Source organism: Panthera leo, chromosome C1 (genome assembly GCF_018350215.1).
Source record: "Panthera leo isolate Ple1 chromosome C1, P.leo_Ple1_pat1.1, whole genome shotgun sequence".
Lineage (NCBI taxonomy): Eukaryota > Metazoa > Chordata > Mammalia > Carnivora > Felidae > Panthera > Panthera leo.
Genome location: NC_056686.1, coordinates 111366543 through 111387203, shown reverse-complemented (window position 1 = coordinate 111387203; position 20661 = coordinate 111366543). Strand labels below are relative to the sequence as shown.

The 20661-nt window shown below is 46.1% G+C and overlaps 1 protein-coding gene across 2 annotated transcripts in view; it reads left to right on the top strand.

Moving 5' to 3' along the window:
• The window catches only part of GYPC (glycophorin C (Gerbich blood group)), a 41985-nt gene extending 35917 nt beyond the window's left edge, over positions 1-6068 (top strand). The window contains exons 1-3 of one of the 2 annotated variants that reach the window (XM_042954125.1): positions 1934-2152; positions 4739-4798; positions 5756-6068. In XM_042954125.1, coding sequence (XP_042810059.1) covers positions 4741-4798; positions 5756-5955 — 258 coding nt within the window. In that variant the 5' untranslated portion in view covers positions 1934-2152; positions 4739-4740 and the 3' untranslated portion in view covers positions 5956-6068. Of the gene's footprint in view, positions 1-1933; positions 2153-4738; positions 4799-5755 lie in introns of those variants that run through there. The other variant, XM_042954124.1, reaches the window with a different exon arrangement.
• The last annotated feature ends 14593 nt before the right edge of the window (positions 6069-20661 follow it).

Below are 20661 nucleotides of genomic sequence, written 5' to 3'. Positions count from 1 at the left end.
GGAGGGCAACTTCCCTGAACAGTTTAGGGCAGTAACAGCTCTTCCCTTTCCTCTCTCCACAGAGACCCACCAGTTCAGCTCACAGGAAGCATCTGTTATCCCTGCACTTGGCTCATGGCCCAGGCCCTGGCCTTGTGGCAAGGACTCTGGCTGGCCACACTGGGGTTCAGAAGCCCAGAGCTGTCACACCCGTGGCCACCTTCCCACCTTGGCCCACGTCAGCTTTTGTCAGAGTGAAGCTGTGTTTTCTTCGCCATCTGCCTGCTCAGAGTTGGGCTCCCTTGAGCCCAATGCTGCAGGACTAGGGATTTGTTTTTTTCCCTTTTATGGTGCTGTGGTCTAAGTCACGGCCTCCAAACAGTATGGTGAATGCATTTGGTGTGTGTGCCCAAATGAAACCAAAGCCCCACCAAACAGTATTTACCCTGGCTGAATGATAGAGCCTAATGCTTTCTGAGCTCTCCTCTCTCTCTCCCTCTCTCTCTCTTCCTCTCTCTCTCTCTCTCTCTTCCTCTCCCCTCTCTATTTCTCTCTCTCTAGTTAGGACCCACCAGTGGGTTGGGATTTACTGTTTGACAAACCCTGCCTTAAATAAGTTCTATGTCACAGTCGTATCTCCCAGAGAGAGACTCATTCTCTGTTTCCTGGAACTTCCTCTGTGCCGATGGGATCCCAGGAACACAGAGATACTCAGCACCTAGATGTTGATTTACTGTCCACCAGGCCCGTCCTAGGAATCCATGACCAGTGCCCATCCTCTCCATGGACTCCAAACATTTGCGAGTGGGTCACTTAGGTGATTGGCACTGAATTATGTGCAAACCAGAGTAGTAATGAGGATGAGATCAAAAGAGTGGAGACAGGATATGAGGACCATCTGGCTGCCACCTCTGTGACAGCAACCCATTGATGGCCTGGGTTGATTCAGCAAAACTGCCTGGCTAGGCAGGCATCCCGTTCCTCCCTCACTGCTCCCTGTGCATCCCTCCGAAAGCTGCACACTCTGTTGAAGACGATGACCTTCCCCGATAGAGGAGGACTGCTCTTCAGTCAAGGGCATATGAGTGGCTGCAGTGTCTTGCTAGAATCTCCAAACAAGGTCTCAAGGTCCATTTGTAGGAGAACATAGGCTCATCAAGCTTCCAAGAGCAGATACACCCAAATGAGGTGCTGCACATGGCAGTCTGCTTTTCTTTAAAAAAAAAAAAATGATGACAACTTAGTAAATACCTATTCTGAGCTATGTGCCACGTAGGTCTTGTCTACACAACATACATAAAATATCATTATCATGCATATCTTTTCTAATCCCAACCACAGGGTGGGTATGGTTAATCTTGTTTTACATACACAGAAACTAAAGCCAGTCAATGTTAAATATTTTGCTGGATGCACTACTGTGAAACTGGTCGAGCCAAGACTTGAACCCAAAGCTTGTCTTCACAATGATGTGGACAGCTCAAAGGGCAGTTTGATTCTCAGTTCCTCCAAAGAGGCCAGGTTTCAAATAATATTCAACAACCGTTCTTGGGTGCCAGGTACACAGCCCGATGCTGGGCATAGAACTGTGAGCAGGGCTAATGTGGTTCTGGGGTTTGTAGAGCTTTCTCTCTGGCGAGGGCATTGCAGTCTTGAAGGGAGCCAAGAAAGAAAACCACAGGGTACCTGGGATCTCTGTGAAAAGGTTGAGGTCTCCAGTGCCTGTCCAATCTGAGGGCTACACAGTTACTTTTTTTCTGATCTCGGACCCCCACCTAGCCATAAATAACACCTACCTCTGCCATAAATGCACTCCCTAAGGCTTCCCATAAATCCCTCTGCCCCAAGTCCTGAACTCAGAATGATGCCATCTCCAATCACATACTCACCCTTCAACCCCAGCTGGGGGGGGGGGGCAGCTTTTATTCCAGGGTCCTTATCTGCTTGCACACTAGCCCATCAACTTCCTTGGGCAGGATGGAGCTGGTTCCAGCTACTCTTCCAAATATCCCTTATCATCACCACCGGCGACAGGGACCCAGGACAAGAGAGCATAGCCGATAAGCATTCTAACTCCATCTCCAGAGGCAAGAGATGAAAACGTAAGCTTCACAAGCCTCAGTGTCATGGATGGTGAACAGACATTTAGAGGGAAAGTGAGAGCTACAGAGAGGTGAGCATTGTTATGGGTGCTGAGCTCTCTGCCTACAACACTTATGCTCCTGTCTGTGCAGCAAACTCCTATTCATCCTTCAAAGGCCAATCCTAACGACTTCCCTCGGGGAAGCCTTCTCATACACCAACAGTTCTCAGCACAGAGCATGCATCAGAACCACCTAGAGGCCTATCACCACAGATTGTGAGATCTGGGTCCTTGTTTCTGATACAGCAGGTCTGAGATGGGGCCCAACAATTTGCGTTTCTAGCAGGCTCGTAGGAAATGCTGTTGGTCCCAGGACCACGCTTTGAGGACCACTTCTCACACCATCTCCATCCTCCCAGACAGGCCTGAGCTTCCTCTGCTGTGCCAGTTCTGAGTTCTATAGCAGTTCTGGTCATGCTGAAGTGTCACCTCCCTGGGATCAATCACATTGTGCAAATTCAGTTCCACACACCCAGAGGGGTAGGGCATGGAGATGAGGCATGCCTGCCCACCTTGCTCCCGGGCACACATGAGCTCAGAGGGAGCCCTGTTGACCCCTCAGAGACCTTAGATCCCTCCTGTTCCCACCCCACTGGCCTGCAGGGAGAGCTTCCAGTGTTCCAGTATATAGGTTTGGGTGCAAGGTCCCTAAACACAAGCTAAGAAATTCACCCCAAGTGGTTCAAGCCAAATACCTCATCTAGCACTTAAGCAGTACTGGGCAGTGCCAGGCAGGGTTCAGCACACTGACCCAGAGCAGCCTGGGCTTGACTTGGTTGACCTCTGACTCTCTTTCAGCTATAAGATCCAGGGAATACAGTAACACTTTTCTGGCACTCAGATTCCAAATCTGTAAGATGGGAATAATAGTAACTTCTACCAAATGGGATGGCCATGGGGGCCAAGCCCGGTAAATGCTGAGGATGGCACCTGTCACAGGCTAAGCCGTTGCTAGGTGTTTTTCAAAGAGGAAGAACCAGCAATCCCTTCTAACCCTGACTGGGTTGGACACACTGGCCTAAGAAATGCTGGTCTTCAACCTGGAAAATCCCAAGTGGCAATTCTAGGTATTTGAACTTCTATGGCCATCCGTGCCAACTTCAGGAGGGGGCCATTCTTTATTCTTCCTGAACTCTGAAGTTCTTGGTGATTGAATAAGGTCCGCAGTGCCAGCATCTGAATCCATTCACTCATATATGCCTGCATTTATGGATGCAGTCATCATTCAGCAGATGGTTATTGAGGACATACTATGTGCTACATGCTGAAATCCAGGCTGTTGTTGTCCACCCTGAATCTCAGAGTCAGATGCCACTTGCACTTCCTGCCCCTCCTGCCTCAGTTCTCAGTACTATGAAGCACTTAGAAGGCTGAACTGAGCTCTCCTCCTGCCTCCCCCTCCCTCCCCCGCCCTGACTCCTGCTGTGTGCTTGCTCTGTCTCTTTGCTGACTTGAGGGACCACTTTTACCCTCTTCACCACCTCCAAACTCTAGGCGGGCTCTCCTCCTCCTCTGCCTCCAGCCTGGAGCCTTCCCTTTACTCACCACACTCTCCTTTCTCGCACCACGGCCAGTCCCTTCTCAGAAAGAGGCGTCTGGAAGCTGGGGAGAATGACCTCATCCCACTATAATTAAAGTGATTATCTGAGCGGAAAGGACTATTATGAAGTAGCCTTCTCTGCTTTAATATGCGTAGCCATTATAATGGGAACATGAGATTTCCATGTTAACACTGAGATTTCTGTGGTCTAATAAATCCTTCTCCTCACTCATCTCCCAGAGGAGAGAGGAGACACTCTGTGAAGCAGCTGGAGGTGATGTACAGCTTCCTATTCCAATTGAGATGCTAGCCCTGTGGCCAGACCAACCGGTCAATAACTCTGAGAGTGCCCCAGTGCAGCCCTTCCCACAAGAGAGCCAATCGGAGACCACAGAGGGGACTCGGGGAGGAGCCACCAGACAGGAGCCCTCCTGGGAGGGCAGCTTCAACAGAGAAAGGAGAAAGTTGCCCCCCAGATGCAGGAGTGTGGGCTGACCGTCCTGCCAGTGTGACCTGGGCACGTTACTCCCTCACTCTCAGGGTCCCACCTGTGAAATAGGCTAGTAATACCATCCACCGCATGGGACTGCTGGGAAGACCACATGATATGATGGGTGAGAGGCAACTGAACCAACACCTGGCATGTTTGGACCCTCCACGTGTGGGGACACTTCACAAATGGTCTGTTTTTACCATTATTGTGAGAAAGCTGAGGCCCAAAGGCAGATGCTGCTGGTACCGGGCACATGACTGCCTACCTTCATGCGCACTACTGAGCTAGCCTACCTAACGTGTCTACCGAACACCTGCCCGATGCAAGGAGTCCGCCCCTCACCCCACTCAGAGACGCGGGAACCAGGTCAGCCTCCACTGTGGTTCCCACGTCCTCTCCAGGCTGGTCAGTGGCCAGGCAGAGCCAGAAGCCTGTCCACACACACACTGCCCTCTGTCCACTCGGCCCATTCACAGTGCTGTGCACCTGTGAGCGGGGGGGGGGGGGGGGGGGGGGTGCAGATGCGCTGCTGAGCATGGGAAGATTTCCTCTCCCCACTTAGGCTCTTCTCTTCTGTTCACAGAAATGGTCGACTCTGACCACATTTTCATGACATTGGGTGTGAACATCGCCATCATTGCAGGTGAGCTGTCCTGGGCTTCCAAGCAGGAGAATCAGAGGGAGTGCCCAGGGGAGAATCCACCCAAGGCTTCAGAGCAAATGCCTGAATGAGGGTGAGGCTGCATAAGCCCATCTAAAACTCACTGGTGTCCCCTCACCCCATCACTCCCAGACCCTGACACTCAGAGACCCTGAGTGACCTGGCCCTTACTGCCCAGCCTCCAAGCTTCACCTCCCAACCGCTCCTGAGTCCAAACAGAAATGAGGGGCTGACTGCTGTTGACACTCCACGCCTTTACTGGGTGTCCTGCAGAACCCCCTCCCTCTCCAGTCCTCTGCTTGGCTGCCCCTGCTCCTCTGGCAAACCCATGCAGCCTTCACCTCCAGAGAGCGTGCCAGAGCTAAGGTAGGGTGATGAACAGTGAGCCACACTCCCCCCAACCTGTCCCAAGTGCTTCCCATGGCCCTGTCTTGTTCCTCCTAACAGTGCACAAGGGGGGGGCGGCCACCAGGGCCCAGCCTTCGGGGCACTTTCCTAGATTTAGTACCAAGTCTCACGCCCTGGGGAACTTCTCAGTTGAGATCGTTCTGGATTTAAAACTGCAAGTCCTGAGGCCATAAACCTCTCAGTTTTAGGTAAACTCATGTAGTTGATTCTGCAGGGTATGCACAGAAGTCTGTTTCCTCAGTAGACTGAGTGACCCTGAGCAAGGGTCAGTGCTGGAATCCTATCCCAGCCTCAGTCTGCACGAGTCTGAGTGGAAGGAGGGGGAAAGAGGAAGGGAGATCAGAGTAACTCAGATGGGTGCGGATAAGGGTGAGCACATGCCAGGCAGGAAGGAGAAGGGCAGGAATGAGCCAGCCTGTCTGGGGTTGGTGCTGACTGTAGCAGTGTCTGTCCTGGCACAAGCCCTATGAGTCCTGACTCCAGTCCCAGGCGCCTGCCCCAGACAGAGCCATGCGTTTGTTCCCTCTGCAGGCGTGATCACCGCGATAGCCATCATCCTGATCTGCCTGCTTGTCATCACTCTACGCTACTTGTACGGGCACAAGGGCACCTACCACACCAATGAGGCCAAGGGCACGGAGTTTGCTGAAAGTGCAGACGCAGCCCTGCAGGATGACCTCTCCCTCCAGGACGCAGGTGGGGACAGCAGCAGAAAGGAGTACTTTATCTGAGGGGCACCAGGTCCCCTCTCCCCCAATGCCTTCTTCACAAGAAAAGATACACCCCACAGCCCACTCTGCTACCTGGACCACCAGGCAGACCATGAGAGCACCCATCTCATCCCAAGATATGCACCTGACTTGAGAACTCTGGGTGCCGGCCTGGGAACAGGAAAGAAAGAAGGAGAAACTGAGCCAGGAGAAGCCTGTCCCAGGCACCCAGGGATGCAGTGGTCACCCAGGAGGCCCACCTTTGCTCTGCCAGAGGGAGAAAATCTAGGTCCTCCTGGTCAGTGTGGTTTGTCATCAGCATGGTGTGAAAGTCCTTGCTGGGTGGGTGGGCCTGAGGGCTGGGGAAGCAAGGAAGTGAGTCATCTGTAAGCTGACTGGGGATAATGGCATCAAATGTCAGTCCTTGACATTTGGGGGGAACAGCAGGTGCCAGCACTAAAAGGCACCTTTGTCTCCCATCGATCCAGTTCTAAATGATTGGAAATAAATTTGAAATGTAACCAAGCATTCAGAGTCAAACAGCATTACTGTAATTGTCTGGGGAAAGATAACCACCACCCAGGCCTTGCTTTTCACCAGTGTGACATTGTGTTCTCCACTACAGTCTGCGTGTGTGAGGCTGGGACTGTCCACTTCTGGCCCCATTGGCCTGTCCTCAGCATAGACAGTGCAGAGGGCTTCTGGGCCTCCCAGGAGAGGAGGGCCCAGTGACCAGCCTTCTTTTCCCCACAAAAGTACCAGCTTCATGAAACAAATGTAAACATGGAATGTTCCTCAAGATAGGTTGCCCTGGCTGTGAGGACACTGGCTGAAGTGATGGTTTTCTAAGGCACAGTTTTAGAGAAATTGGCCCCATTAAATAACTGTGAGTGAACCCATCCTTCCCCTAATGACCATGGCTGGAGCACAGACTGCAGAGTGTCATTGTCTTGGGTTTGGGCCCTGGATCCTCCTTTCCTGATCCTAGGTCCTCAGTCAACTTGCTTGACCTTTCTCGCTTCAATGTTCTCATCCCTCAAGTGGACATGGCTCCATGGTAGTGTTGAGGAGGAAAAAATTTTCTTCTATGTTTCAAGGTCCTTCTGGCTGGTCTAAGGATCAAGTTGACATGAGACAGATTGGCCACAAAAATCACATTTAATTTTGTATGTCCTGGGATCCACATAAACGTGGGATTCCAAAGACAGGCAAAATGAGATATATATGTCATCCTGAACTAAGGGGAAGGAGGTAGGGGTCTGGGACTTCAAAGGGAAGGAAGGCAATTCACTGGAAGGTGAAAAAGGGTAATTATTTGGTAAACAAATGTGTACTGGGCCCCTCAGAAACAATGGGACAGGGAGAGGAATTTTAACAAAGATACTTTGCTAAACTCCTCCTTTTACTTCCTCTGGATAATGTAATTGTGATGATAGCTCCATTCCTGGAGTAGGTCCTCTATCTAAATTCTTAGAGATAGTTGGGGGAAGGTCAGAGTTTCTTCCTTGGTGTTTTGGGCACCAATTACTTTCAGCTCAAAATAATCTGCATGGTGAAGTGGCCCATCCTGAGGGACTCCTTCTGAAACCCTCTAGTACCAAGTGTCAGGGTTGATGGTGGGAACAGATGCATCAGGTGCTCAGTGCTGTCTTCTGATGTTAATTACTAGTGCTGCATAGGTAGTGCATATGTATTGGTTAATGAAACTTCCTCATTGTAACACTTCTAAACATTTCCTGAGGAGGAGTAACTGTCACTTAAACTGATGGGGACATCTGGGTGGTTCAGTCACTTGACCATCTGATTTCAGCTCAGGTCAGGATCTCATAGCTCATGAGTTCGAGCCCCATGTCAAGCTCACTGCTGTAGGTGTGGAGCCTGCTTCAGAACTTCTGTCCCTTTGTCTCTCTGCCCCCACTCCTCTCTCTCTCTCTCTCTCTCTCTCTCTCTCTCCCTCAAAAATAAATAAACATTTTATGGGGCACTTGGATGGCTCAGTCAGTTAAGCATCCAACTTTGGCTCAGGTCATGATCTCACAGTTTGTGAGTTCAAGCCCCACATTGGGCTCTGTGCTGATAGCTCAGAGCCTGGAGTCTGCTTCAGATGCTGTGTCTCTCTCTCTGCCCCTTTTCTGCTCATGCTCTGTCTCTCTCTGTCTCAAGAATAAATAAATAAATAAATAAATAAATAAATAAACAAACAAACAAACATTTTTAAAAGATAAAATGAACAACAGGGAGAGAAGATGAACTTACTAACCATCCTCTTTCATAAGTGTCTTTCTAGACTCCCCGCAACTCAGCAGTCACTCAGAGACCAGCAGGTCCAAGTTTAAGCCTGCAGCCTGAGCTTCCCTGAACTCCCTACAACTCAGGTTTCTTGAGGCTGCACCATCTATGCCCAGGAGTCAGCAAAAAGGTCCCCCATCACTCTCCCTAGGGGATAACAGGATCCAAGCCCTGCCAGGAGTGGCCACCAGGCAAAAGAGCTGGAAGTTATAGGGTTGACATGGGAACAGGGGGGAGAAATAGAAGGAAAGGAACTGGTGATCTTCAAATGGTGAGACCTTCCGTGGAGTAACCCAAGTTCGCTGCCCCACCACTTTTTCATCTGTAAAACCAAGGGTTTGACTACACCCATGTGTCCCAAAGTGTGATCTATAAAATACCAGCCTGGAAAAATGGTGATAAACAGCCCAAACAAAAAGGGTGTTCCATGTGCAAATAGATGTGTAAAATGACATGTGAAGCAAATCTAAAGCCATGTGAGGCCTCTTGCCATCCTGTGTTCCAATGTGTGCCATGACTCTTGGGGTGTGGGCATAGGGGGATGAATTCAGCATTTCCCAAATGTATTTTTCCAGACACCCCATTGCTTCCCAGAATACCTGTTACAAACCTGGGGGCCAAGAGTCCCCGGAACACATTTGGGAAACAACTGTACCAACCAGCTACCCAACATCCCTTCCTGTTGTGACATCACTTCAGGATTTTGAGAACATACAGGCATATGTCCTCATGTTCAAGGATGATGAGCACTCATCACTGCCCAATGGGCACAGAGGAGGCACCCAGAATCCACATGCAGGCATGCCTTGCTTTACAAAAGTCTCCAGGGAGAGGGTCAGCCCAGAGGACCTGGGCCCCCTGATGCTGCCACTGGTGTCTGTGCTGGAAAAAGATGCTGGTGGCTCTTCCCCACTCTTTCTGCAGCAGCCCCAGGGACCCCCTACTCACTGCTCTCTGAGAACTGGTCCCTCCCTCCCCTGGTGCTTGCCCTCCATGTCCACCGAATGTCCTGGAAAACCGTACTGAAGCATAGCCCACTCCCAGCCCTCAGTCCCAACCAGAATCAGATGCAGAGGTGACATGGATGTTGCCAGGCTGGGTCATCCAAGGTGGCCTATCCAAATGTCCCCAGAAGGGAGCTGTCACAGGCTAACTGTAGAGGTGAGCGAGAGCATCCTACCAATGAGCATGCACATGCACACCCCCCATGGGCATCCAGTGCACACTGGTGTGCAAATAATGGTGCTCCCTCTGGTAAGGGACTGCGCTTTCCTTATCTTTTATCCCTCCCCCAGCGATGCGTAGAGTCACCGTGTAGCATGTCTGCAACAAATGTGGATTGGGGCGAGTGTGCACTCCTATGCATGCGCCCATTCTCCAAAAGCCATTAAGGAGGAAGGAAGTGGAGAGGAAAGGCCAAAAGGGCAGATAAAACAGGAGAGGTGGAGAGAAGGAGGGCTGGAAGAAGAGGGAAGGGGAGCTAGCACACTCTGTATGCAATGCCCCCTTCCCCACGCATGTTCCTCTTAGCCTCACCACAATCCTCGCAAGCGAGTGGCCTCATTCACCCTTCGCACCTGCAGAAACTGAGCCTCAGGAAGCTTGGAGGGCTTGCTGGGGATGACACAGTGCCTAATGGCCATGGGAGCATTTGAGCCCAGGCCTGTCTGACCAGAAGGCTGGAGAGAGGAGACTCTTTCCTTCTGTAGGCTGAGGTGAATCAGCGAGGACTCTTTCTGGGAACAGAGCAGGTGGCACCAGGACTCAAGGACCCTGGAATGACCCGGTGCTGGGGTCAGAGCACTCCAGGTCGGGGCTCTGTGCCAGCAATGACCTGGGCTCTTACACTAACATCCCCATCCCTGTCAAGGGCCGGCCTGGGACAGAGGCAGCCCTAGAGTCCTGGGCTGTTGGCGCTCTGCAGGATGATTAGCAAGATAAAGACAGCAAGTGTTTTCAGGTTGATCACACTTGATTCATGTGCTAGGACCCAAGAATCTTGCCATCCAGGTCACTCTTATCAAAGAGGAAAATGATTGGGTAGATTACATCTTGTCAGAATATCCATAAAACATCTGTACTAATCCTCCTTGGATGTTTTGTGCTTTTAAAAAGTGCTTAACCCCAAAATAAGAGTAATGGTAAAATTTCAGATAGAGAGATAGATCGTGTGTGTATGTGTGTGTGTGTGTGTGTGTGTGAGTGTTTCTGAGTCTTTAACTGCAAGCCACAAATATGAGCAGCCCTGTTTCAAGAGCTCATGGCTTGGTGGGAAAGATAAACATATCAGTGTAGATAGCTCCAAAGTGTCACAGATTCTGTGAGAGAAGGGAAACAGACAAATGTGGAACACAAAGGAAGGACAGGCCAGTTCCACCTGAGGCATGGGATGGATTAGGAAGCCTTCAGAGGAGAAGGGAAGGTTGTGTTGTCCACGAAGTAGACTAGGGATGGACCATGGAGGGTCTTAAGCCCCAGCTAAGAAATGGGGCTTTGTGTCACAGGCCACAGGAAGCCACCGGAAAAACAGGTCACTCTCTATCATAAAGATAAGGCAATGATCAAATTAAACAGGATGAAAATGCATTGTGGAAATGTACAAGGTCATTCTGTCATCCTGGAGTAGTAGCCCATTACTCTGGCCACCCCATTGCCCCATCTGAAATTCACGTGACTCAGCCCATCCTGCTCATTGGGAAATGGATCCAATCCACTCACCAGAAGAAAGGACAGTAGGTCAGAGCTGCAAGCCAACTGTTACATAAATATCAGAGAAAAACTTCTTCAATGGAAGCAACTCCTGATGGTTTTATCTTGTTTATGTTCTTTTGGAAGAGATGCTGTTTAATTGTTTTCCATTTCTCACCTGAGCTTTCTTATCATCATAGCAACAGAGATGCCTCAAAGGTCAAGGGGTTTGGGGGAGGGGGAAGGAGCTGTGCCACAAATAGAACTACAGGCACTTGAACATCTGCGATCATGTCAACATGTTATGGAAAGTTGTGGTTCTGGAATTTGATAGAGTTGAACAAAAACCTCCCCACTAGCACTAACCACCTCTGTAGCCTAGGAAGAGTTAACTTCTCTGATTCAGTTCTAATCCACAAAATGAAGATTAAACTATTTTAATTTATGGTGTTTTGAATGTGAAATTCAATAAGGATATAAGCTTGTCAGGAACTGTGAGGGCACTGAGATTTTACCTGCTTGTGAGGTAAGCCAAGGTTGTAACAGTTCCATGGGTGCTGACAGAAGACACAGGGCAGAGGGCTTTCTTACTCACAGCAAGGGCATAGACATTGGCATATTTGTGTGGGCACTTCCTGTTCCGTAGCCCCAGGTGGACAATGTGGGTGGTCCCCAATGGATACTTGTCCACATGGTAGGTTGAATTCCAGAAGAAGAACCCTGAACTAAGAGAACCAGAGTCTCTTCTGATGGGCAGTAAGCATGTCTGCCCCTCTGATCTGGAGGAATGTACTAGCTCAGTCTTCCAAAGCTGTTTGCTATGCAAACTTCCTTGAAAAGATAGTCCAAAACAGCCAGGTCATGCCTCACAAGATGTAAGAAATTTGAGAGACCCACAGAACATTTTTACCCCAACAAGGTAGGCACTGCCTAACAGTACCTGGTGGCCCATGAGTGTTCGGTACTTACTGAATAAGCGTGTACATACATTAAACTCTAGCAATGTGCTAAGTAGCTGGGCTCAGAGCCCATTGAAATATCCCCACCTTGTCACCAGCCAACCAAAATCATATTCTGCTTCCTAAGGCACGTGGGGGAGTTTCAAGGGGAAAACTTTTCTCCATCCTTCTGCTAATCCCTGAGAGATGTAGCTTCAAGTTTTGTGGGTTTTATTAGTTTGCTGTCACAGGAACAAATAGAGGTATACACCGTGGGAATGTCTCAGTTCATGGGTGAACTCATAAATCCAGAGCCCTGACAATGAGACTCAATAGAATTCTCCAGCTTCTATTTCTAAGGTCACCCAGTGATCAAGAGGTCTCTCTTACCAACATTATAGATCTCAGAGGATGCTTAAGATAGGCAAACCCCCCACCCAATCTTTAACTTTAAACCAAACACTTTGGCCACCTTTTATTTTTCAGATAGCTGAAATCGTTCTTCTTTTCCCCCCAAGTCAAAGAGTAGGAAGGTGTTCTACATTCAGCTCTCCAAAGATACAACACTCTGGGGGCTCCCTTGGCTGCCCCAAGGGCAGGCCGCCCCTTCCTCTGGAGCAGGACCATTTAGGTCACAGCCGCTGCTTGTCGGACATTGTCCTCTAAGGGTGACAAGTGGAGACATTAGGACAAAATGATGGTGAGCATCCAGAACTCAGCATCCAGGCAGTGACATACCTTCATTCAGTCCCCAAATGTCCCCTGAGTTTATACCACACAGTAGGCACCATGCCAGGGACTTAGGGCGAGCAAGGCACTGCCACTGCCTGGAGGACACTCATCACAACAGGAAATATGTTAAAACTGCTCAGGTTGCATGGGGTCCACACTGGAAGAAAACTGAAGAGCCTAATGGAGACCAGGGAAGCCTTCTTGGAGGAGGAACTCTAAGCCTAGTTCTGAAGGAGTCAGCCAGTCACAGGGGTCAGAAATGCAAAGAAATAAAGGTGAGTCCAGAAACTGCCAGTGCCATGTTCTTCTGGAGCATGTGGTTTGAGCAGAAGTGAAGGATGAGGCTGGACCCAGAGACTGCAAAGAACCAAGTAATGAGGGGTCTGGCCATCATACTGTGGAGCCTGGATGTCATCTTGTAGGTGATGGAGAGCCCTTGGAGGGGCTTACAGGAGGAAATGGGGTGTAGATGTGGTCCGATTTGCACATTACATTGGTAGCCAGAGGTGAAGATGAATTAGAGGCCTGGGGAGAAAGATGGCTTAGAAATTGTTGAGGCCTGGATAAGGAAAAGCACCTTGTAACAGATCCCTTGGGATCAAAGTAAAATTCTCTCTTGACACAGTTGTGAATTCACCTGACTCTGTATTGGTTATGGCATGCCATGCACACAGAAAACTATAGCCCCTGGAGCGGAAGTTCATACCAGATTTATTGGGTTTGTAGATGCAGACTGTTCATCAGCCATTGTCATTAAAATCTACAAAGAATGAATCAAGGTCTTCTGGCATCCTACAGTCACATCTGCAACTCCTCTGGGACAAAAGATACTTGACTAGAACCCCAGAGGGGAAAGAAAAACAAAGGATTCAGAAGGGCTACCTCTTAAAGCCTGCCCATAGAGCACTTGAGATGCCCAGGGAAGGCATTCTACCCAAACTTCCCACCCCAAGGAAGTCAGAAATTCTGCTACTCAAGTTTTATTCTTTAGGATGAAAAGTTGCAAAGCCTTCTGCCACACACATCCTTCCAGGCACAGGAGAAATGGTGGGTAAGCCTCTGCACATCCTGTCTCTGACCAGAGGTATAGGGCATGAGAGCCTGGAGGTGGGAGAGCAGAATGGGGAGCTGAGACGTGTTTGCGCGGTGCATGGTGGGATAGAGATGGGAGGGCAGAGAAGGAAGACATTTCTGACTTAATTACTTTGCAAAGGTTCAGCTCTGAAGCCTTTCTCCGGTCAGAACCTTGCCCTGGCCCACAGAGGACTATGATACAGAAAAGAGGCTGTGCCTTGAAGTCCAGCAAAATAGCTGCACATGTGCCAGACAAGGCCACAGAAACCAATCTGCATACTTATGTCCAACCTTCTAATTTCCCTTGGAGAGGAGAAATGGGGTACTGGAGCCTCCAAAGGGGGCAGGCTCCACATATTTTGTAAATACCAGCACCTGTGCCATACTAGCAGCTATGCATATACCAGCCTCTGGGCAATGCCCGGCACCTGTGCAATACTAGAATATATGCAATACTGATATCTGAGCAAAACTGGCAGCTGGGCACCACTGGGTACCTGGGCAGAAGTGGGCACCTGTGAAGCCTTCCCACTCCTTATGTCCCTGGCAGTCATTGTTGACTGATTGTGTTGTTCTTCCACTGGAACCAGGCTGGGCTTCACCATCTTCCCCACACCTCACTCTCGGCAGCCTGAGCCAGACTGGAAGTGACCTTGCTGTCATCTTGCCACCATCTAAAGAAGATAAGCTGGTTCCTGGGAGTTGACGTGGAGCCGAATCAGGAGGCTCCCCTCTTTGAGTCTTCATTTTCTCATCAGTAAAAAGGGAATAAAAAGCCCTAGCTTCCCTGCTTCATGAAACTATTAGGAGTAGGCATAGCCAGTGCTGAGACAGCGTTGCTAATGTGTGACGGGTGGAAAGCCTCCACCACCGGTCCTCCTGTCCTTGCCAATACCCTGTTGAAACGTACCATGCAAAACATATGGAGGGTCCCCCCACCTACACACAGACATGTTCGATTTTCAAAATAACAAAGCTGGAGAGTTTCAACAGCCAAGCTGAACTGGAATTCTTGGCAGCCAACAGCAGCTCCCCGCCAAGGGAGGTAGAAGGAAGTTCTCTAACTTGTTTATCCCACTTATTATTAATCACCTGCCATTGAAAAATGATTCTAAGAGGAAAAAATGTGCCGCTGAGTTGCAAATCAAAGAAATATGTATATGCATTTTATTTTATTAATTAAGGCAGAGATTATCTAAAAGAAGCTTACTCAAAGCCACTAAGGGTACAAAGGGCCCACACTGGAAGGAGTAGACTTGGCAGTCCCTTTGGCAGTGTGCCAAGAATCTCATAAATGTTCACATTCTTTGACCCTGAAATTCTCTCTAGAAGTCTATCCTGAGAAACTATCTTGAAATGCAGACCAAGATTTCAGTTAAAAAGCATCTTTAATCGCTCTATTTACAGTAAGGGAAATATAAAACTGCTTAAGTGTTTATCATTAGGAGAATGTTAAGAAAATTATGATGTGAACTTGAAATTAGATATTCTGAAGCAATAAGATGATGTTACAGAGAATTGTTAATAAGTTCAAGAAATGCTTGTGATATAATGTTAAGAGGAACACATTAAAATACATGATACACCCCCCACCCTGCCCTGTGCAAACTCAGGCGTGCTAAAAAGGCACAGAAAAGAGAGGAAAGCCCACCTGCATGCTAACAATAACCACTCCGGGTGCTAAGACCATTGAGAGAAGTTTCCACAAGAATCAAGGAAGCTTTTCTGAGACTCCTCGTCCTTTGGAGGTGGAGATCAGAGCTTCACTGCGGCCTGTTCAGTCTTCGCCCTCGGGGTTCGGTACCTTCGTGGGCTCCCTCACCCTGCTGTGTGTCTCTTGTCAAGGGCTCCACACTGTCACATCATGAGTCCACACAGAGAGACTGCAAACTGGAAGTCTCCCTCTCTGTCTCAGTGACTGCAGAGGACTTTGGCTCCTCTGGACAAGCAGAGGTTCTGCTGCAGGCAGTTACAGGTATGAGTCATCATTTTCGGCTATTTCTTTCCTATCAAGTACATTTCCAAGTCTTCTACGAAAATTATATAATCAGGATAAAAAAAAGTAGTATAAATTAAATGAGCCTCAGCCAAGAATCGGCTCTGCTGTAAAATGCAGAGTATTCTACAGCCCACCTTCCTCCCTGAGCCCCGGGCAAATCCCTATGTGAATTCCCTCAGTGAAGGTTATCTACCCAGGAGAGGTGGTCTGTAGAGCCAAACAGAGAAACAGGGCAGGAGTATTGCCCAAACCACAAACAAGACCTTGTGAAAATTGATTTAGACCTATGCCCAGCCACACTATTCCACGAACACACCATCCATGTTTGGAAGTACTGCGCACCGAGGTGGCAAGACAGAAGACAATGGGGGCCCCTGCTGTTAGAAAGCACAGATGAGGTTATACAGCCCAGCTCTCTCACTGAACAGATGGGGACACCAAGGAGACGTAGGGTACAGGCTTGTCGGATACAACACAATGCCTTGGAACTGAGCTATGACTAACATTTATAAGCTTACTAATCACTGACTGTGTACCCATTGTGATCTACTGACTCACTTAACTCTCACAGCAGTTCTTTGAGGTAGGAACCCCTTTTACAGATGAGGAAACTGAGACACAGGGACATTCGGAAGGTCATCCAGATTGCATGACATGGCATGGCAGAGAGCCAGGATTTGAACCCAGCCTTCAGCCCATGAACTTAATCAGCACACAGTTTCTCAGAAAGGGCTGATTCTGAAATGAAAGGGCTGCACTGAGTTTCTGGGAGCCTGATGTTTGTGGGCCTGCAGGAGAATTGATCCAAGAGTGTCTAAATACTCTTTTTGTCTGGCATGAGGAGAGTGGGCTCATCTGCAACCCTGACCCAACCAAGCCAGCATCTCTAGCCCCTGAACTAGCATTTATTCTGACTGATGTAAGTGTTTTCCCAAGCAGACTCCCAGAGGCTAGGCAAATAGATTCTCAGAGACACCCCACAAGGTATATGTTCCTTCAGGGTAGCCCTGCTTCCCCCAGGATGTCTGCATGGGATGGGGCACTAGAAGAGGGAAAGGTACTGCCTTCCAGAAATATCCTACCTGGATGCAGACACTCAGTTCTTCGAATAACGGAAAACCCTGATGATGGTGTTGAGCAAGAGGCAAGCTGAGGAGCTTTGTTCATCAGCCAAGGCAAAGCAAACCTGAGACCCTGAGAGAACACAGCAGCACTTGTACACCATAGTAGAACAGGCCTTCATTTTGAGTCACAGAGCATGTACAGAGAACCTTCTGTGGCCTGCTCTTATGTGGACATTTGGTCTACAGAGATGAATGAGGGAGGTCACAAAGACCAATAGTGATAGAAAGGAACTCAAAAACTTCAATACATCTTGCTAAATACAGAGACAGAGGAGACCACAGGATGTTTCCGTATGTGACCCAGGAGACAGTGGGATGTGGGAGAGAAGCAAGGGGAAGGAAGGAGAAGGGATAGAAGAGAAGAGAGGGATCGGTCAAGCAAAGGTCCCTGGGAGAAGAACTCTGCTTGTCAGTCTGAAAAAAAAAGTAGGAATTACTGAGTTACCATCATTTGAATTAACAAAAGAGAATCTTGAAAAGAGGTGGGTGACAGACAGAAATGGGTCTGGTATGCCTAAAGTGCTAGAATAATGTTCAATAACAGCCTTGAGGGCCAAGCTATGAAGTATGCATTTCACTCAATAATCATTGGGACACCCTGGAAGATTCTGGACAGGAGGAGGCTTAATCAGTCTTGAAATTTAAAAACATCACTTTTAGTGTCATGACAGATGGGCTAGAAGGACTCTTCTCCTTCCACAGGCCAAAGTCATGGAAATTGCCACTACTTCTTAAAATCCCTAATTGAGAAGAATATGTTCTCTTCAGAAAAGAACTTAATAGCACACAAATATGTTCCCTGGGTGCCTCACCATATTTCCCTAGGTATTTCTTAATATTCAGTGATTAATACATTAGCATCCACCAATACAAAAACACCTATAGCATATTAGCCTGTATCCCATTTTCAGGTTAAATGACAAAGCAAATGAAGGCCCTAAAACCATGAAGCAACGAAAGTACATTTAATGTATTTTTAATTTTATTTTTATGTACTTTTAGTACATAATGGCTGACTGAATGGCTCCAGTCAAGATGGTGTAAATAAATTCCCTCTTTAGGTGCATCATATCATAGTTTGAATAAAGCCCAAAAGAGAGAAAGCAGCCTCAAAAGTAAGGAAGGTATTTATTTCTGTGGAGTCAGAAAGGAATAGATATGCAGAGAGGCACCAGCTTGCTGGCTCAGAGATGGTTCTGGCTGGGTGGTAAGAAGTAAAAGTATTCACCTGGAAAGGGAGATCCAGAGTTTAGAAAGTCTGACTTTCAGAGAAAACTGGCCCTCGGAGAACCAAGAAGCATGAACAAAAGTAAGCTCACACCTTGACACATCCTAGTAAAACCACAGAGAACATGGGGATAGAGACCCCCTCCAACAGAATAACAATTGAGCTAATAGAAAGTGTCTTAACAACAAAGAAAATCAGAAAGCAATGAATTACCTACAATGTACTGAGTAGAAATTATCCAGGAAATGAAAAATGTGAACAATAATATGGGAAAAGAAGTTTTAAGAGATGAAATATATATAAAGCATTCAGGAAGGATATCTAATATACATCTAGTCAGATTTCTAGAAAGAGAAGAGAGAAACTGAAGGAGACAAATTTTTAGAATTATTAAAAGACACCAATCTTCAGAATATAGAAATCTTAAAGATTCTCAAGTAGGAAAATACAAGGAGCCCACAACTAGGCAAATCATAGCAAAATGGCTAAACAGTGAAGACAACAAGACTATATTTGAAATAATGATAGAAAAAATAAAGATTAAATTCAAAAGTATCAGCAATTATTTTGACAGATAACTTCTCAACAGAAAAAAAAGCATCCTTGAAAACTTAAATAATACTTTCAAAGAGAAAGTAGAGAAAACTGTCAAAATTGGATACTTATCAAAACTACCCTTCAAGAACATGATGAAAGAAAGACATTTTCAGATGAACAAGAAACTCTCACTAAAGGACATTCTAAAATAATTCAGGCAGAGAACAGAATCCCAGATGGAAAGTATAAGATGCAAAATAAAATAATAAGCAAAATATGTGGCAAATATATAAGTAAATCTAAACAAATTCAGACTTTATAAAACAATAATAATAATGTCTTGTGAGATTAGAAATATGGTATGACTAAAATATTGAACATCAACCCCATATTTAGAAAGGGAAGTTAAAATTAAATGTTCTTGAGGTTTTATTGTTTAGGAAAATTACAATGATATTAATTAAATTTTGACTCATAAGTTAAATATGCATATTAAATAACATTACATAAAAATGTATAAATTCCAAATTGTAAGCAAAATATGGAATGAGAAAAAATAAGCAATCAATTCAAAAGAAGGCAAGAAAAACACAGAAAAGATTAGACAGAAAGCAAAAAGGAGGTTACTGGAAGTCAATCTTATTCTGTCAGAAATATAAAAATGTAAGTTTATTAAGGTCTCCATTAAAAAAAAAAGATTGTCAAAATAGAAAAGTAAAAACAGCTATAAACAACACACAAGATGAAAGTAAAACAGGACAAAAAAACCTAACCATTTAAATAACTGATTTCCCCCAAAACTAATAAAATACTTAGAAACTTGTATGCATCTAAAAATATGGTCTCTAAATATATAAAACAAAAGTTGACAGAACTGCAAGAAAACATAGACAAATCCAGCACTATTTTAGGAGATATTGACACAACTGTCTTGGGAATAGCTAGACTAAGCAAGCAAAAAATAAAACAAAAAAAAAAAAAAAACAAAAAATAGAGACATAAAAGATCTGAAAAGCACAGCAATCTTGACATAACCAAGATTAGATAGATGATAGATAGATAGATAAATAGATAGACAATTAATATTCATAGCATTCAACAGTTTTGAAATGCACATTCTATTCAAGTGTACATGGAATATTTACAAACTTGTCCCAGTATTAAGACCAAAAACAAACAAACAAAAATGTCTCAAATACTTGTAAAGAATTGGTATCCTTGTATCTTCAAACTACATTCTCTGACCACAATGTAATTAAATTAGAAATGAATAATAAAGACAATTATTGGATGTAAATTCAACAACATACTTCTGAATAACAAGGGTCAAATAAGAAATCATAATGGATACTAGAAAACACTTCAAACTGGAAGAATGTAGAAGAATGCACATCAACATGTAATGGAATGCTAATTTGATATATAGATGGAAATCTATCACCTTAAATACTCATATTAAGAACAAGAAAGGTTAATGAGCTAAATATATGACTTAAAAAAAAAACATACCTAAAGAAAATGAAAGGAAGAGTATACTAAAGATGAAAGCAAAAATAACTGAAAAATAATCAAAACAGTATGGTACTGGCACAAAAATAGATACATAGATCAAAGGAACGGAGTAGAAACCCAGAAATGAACCCACAACTTAATCTTCAACAAAGCAGGAAAGAATATTCAATGGGAAAAAGTCTCTTCAACAACGGTGTTAGGAAAACTGGACAGAAACATACAAAAGAATGAAACCGGACCACTTTCTTACACCATACACAAAAATAAATTCAGAATGAATTAAAGATCTAAGTGTGAGACAGGAAACTATAAAAATCCTGGAAGAGAAAAAGGCCATAACTTCTTAGACATCAACAGTAACAACTTCTTTCTAGATGTGTCTCCTGAGGCAAAGGAAACACAAGCAAAAATAAATATAGGGACTTCACCAAAATAAAAATCTTCTGTACAGCGAAGGAAACAATCAACATAACTAAAAGGCAAACCACAGAATGGGAGAAGATATTTACAAATGACACCTGAGAGAAGGTTAGTATCCAAAATATACAAAGAACTTACAAAACTCCACACCCAAAAAATGAATAATCCAATTCTTCTGGGCAGAAT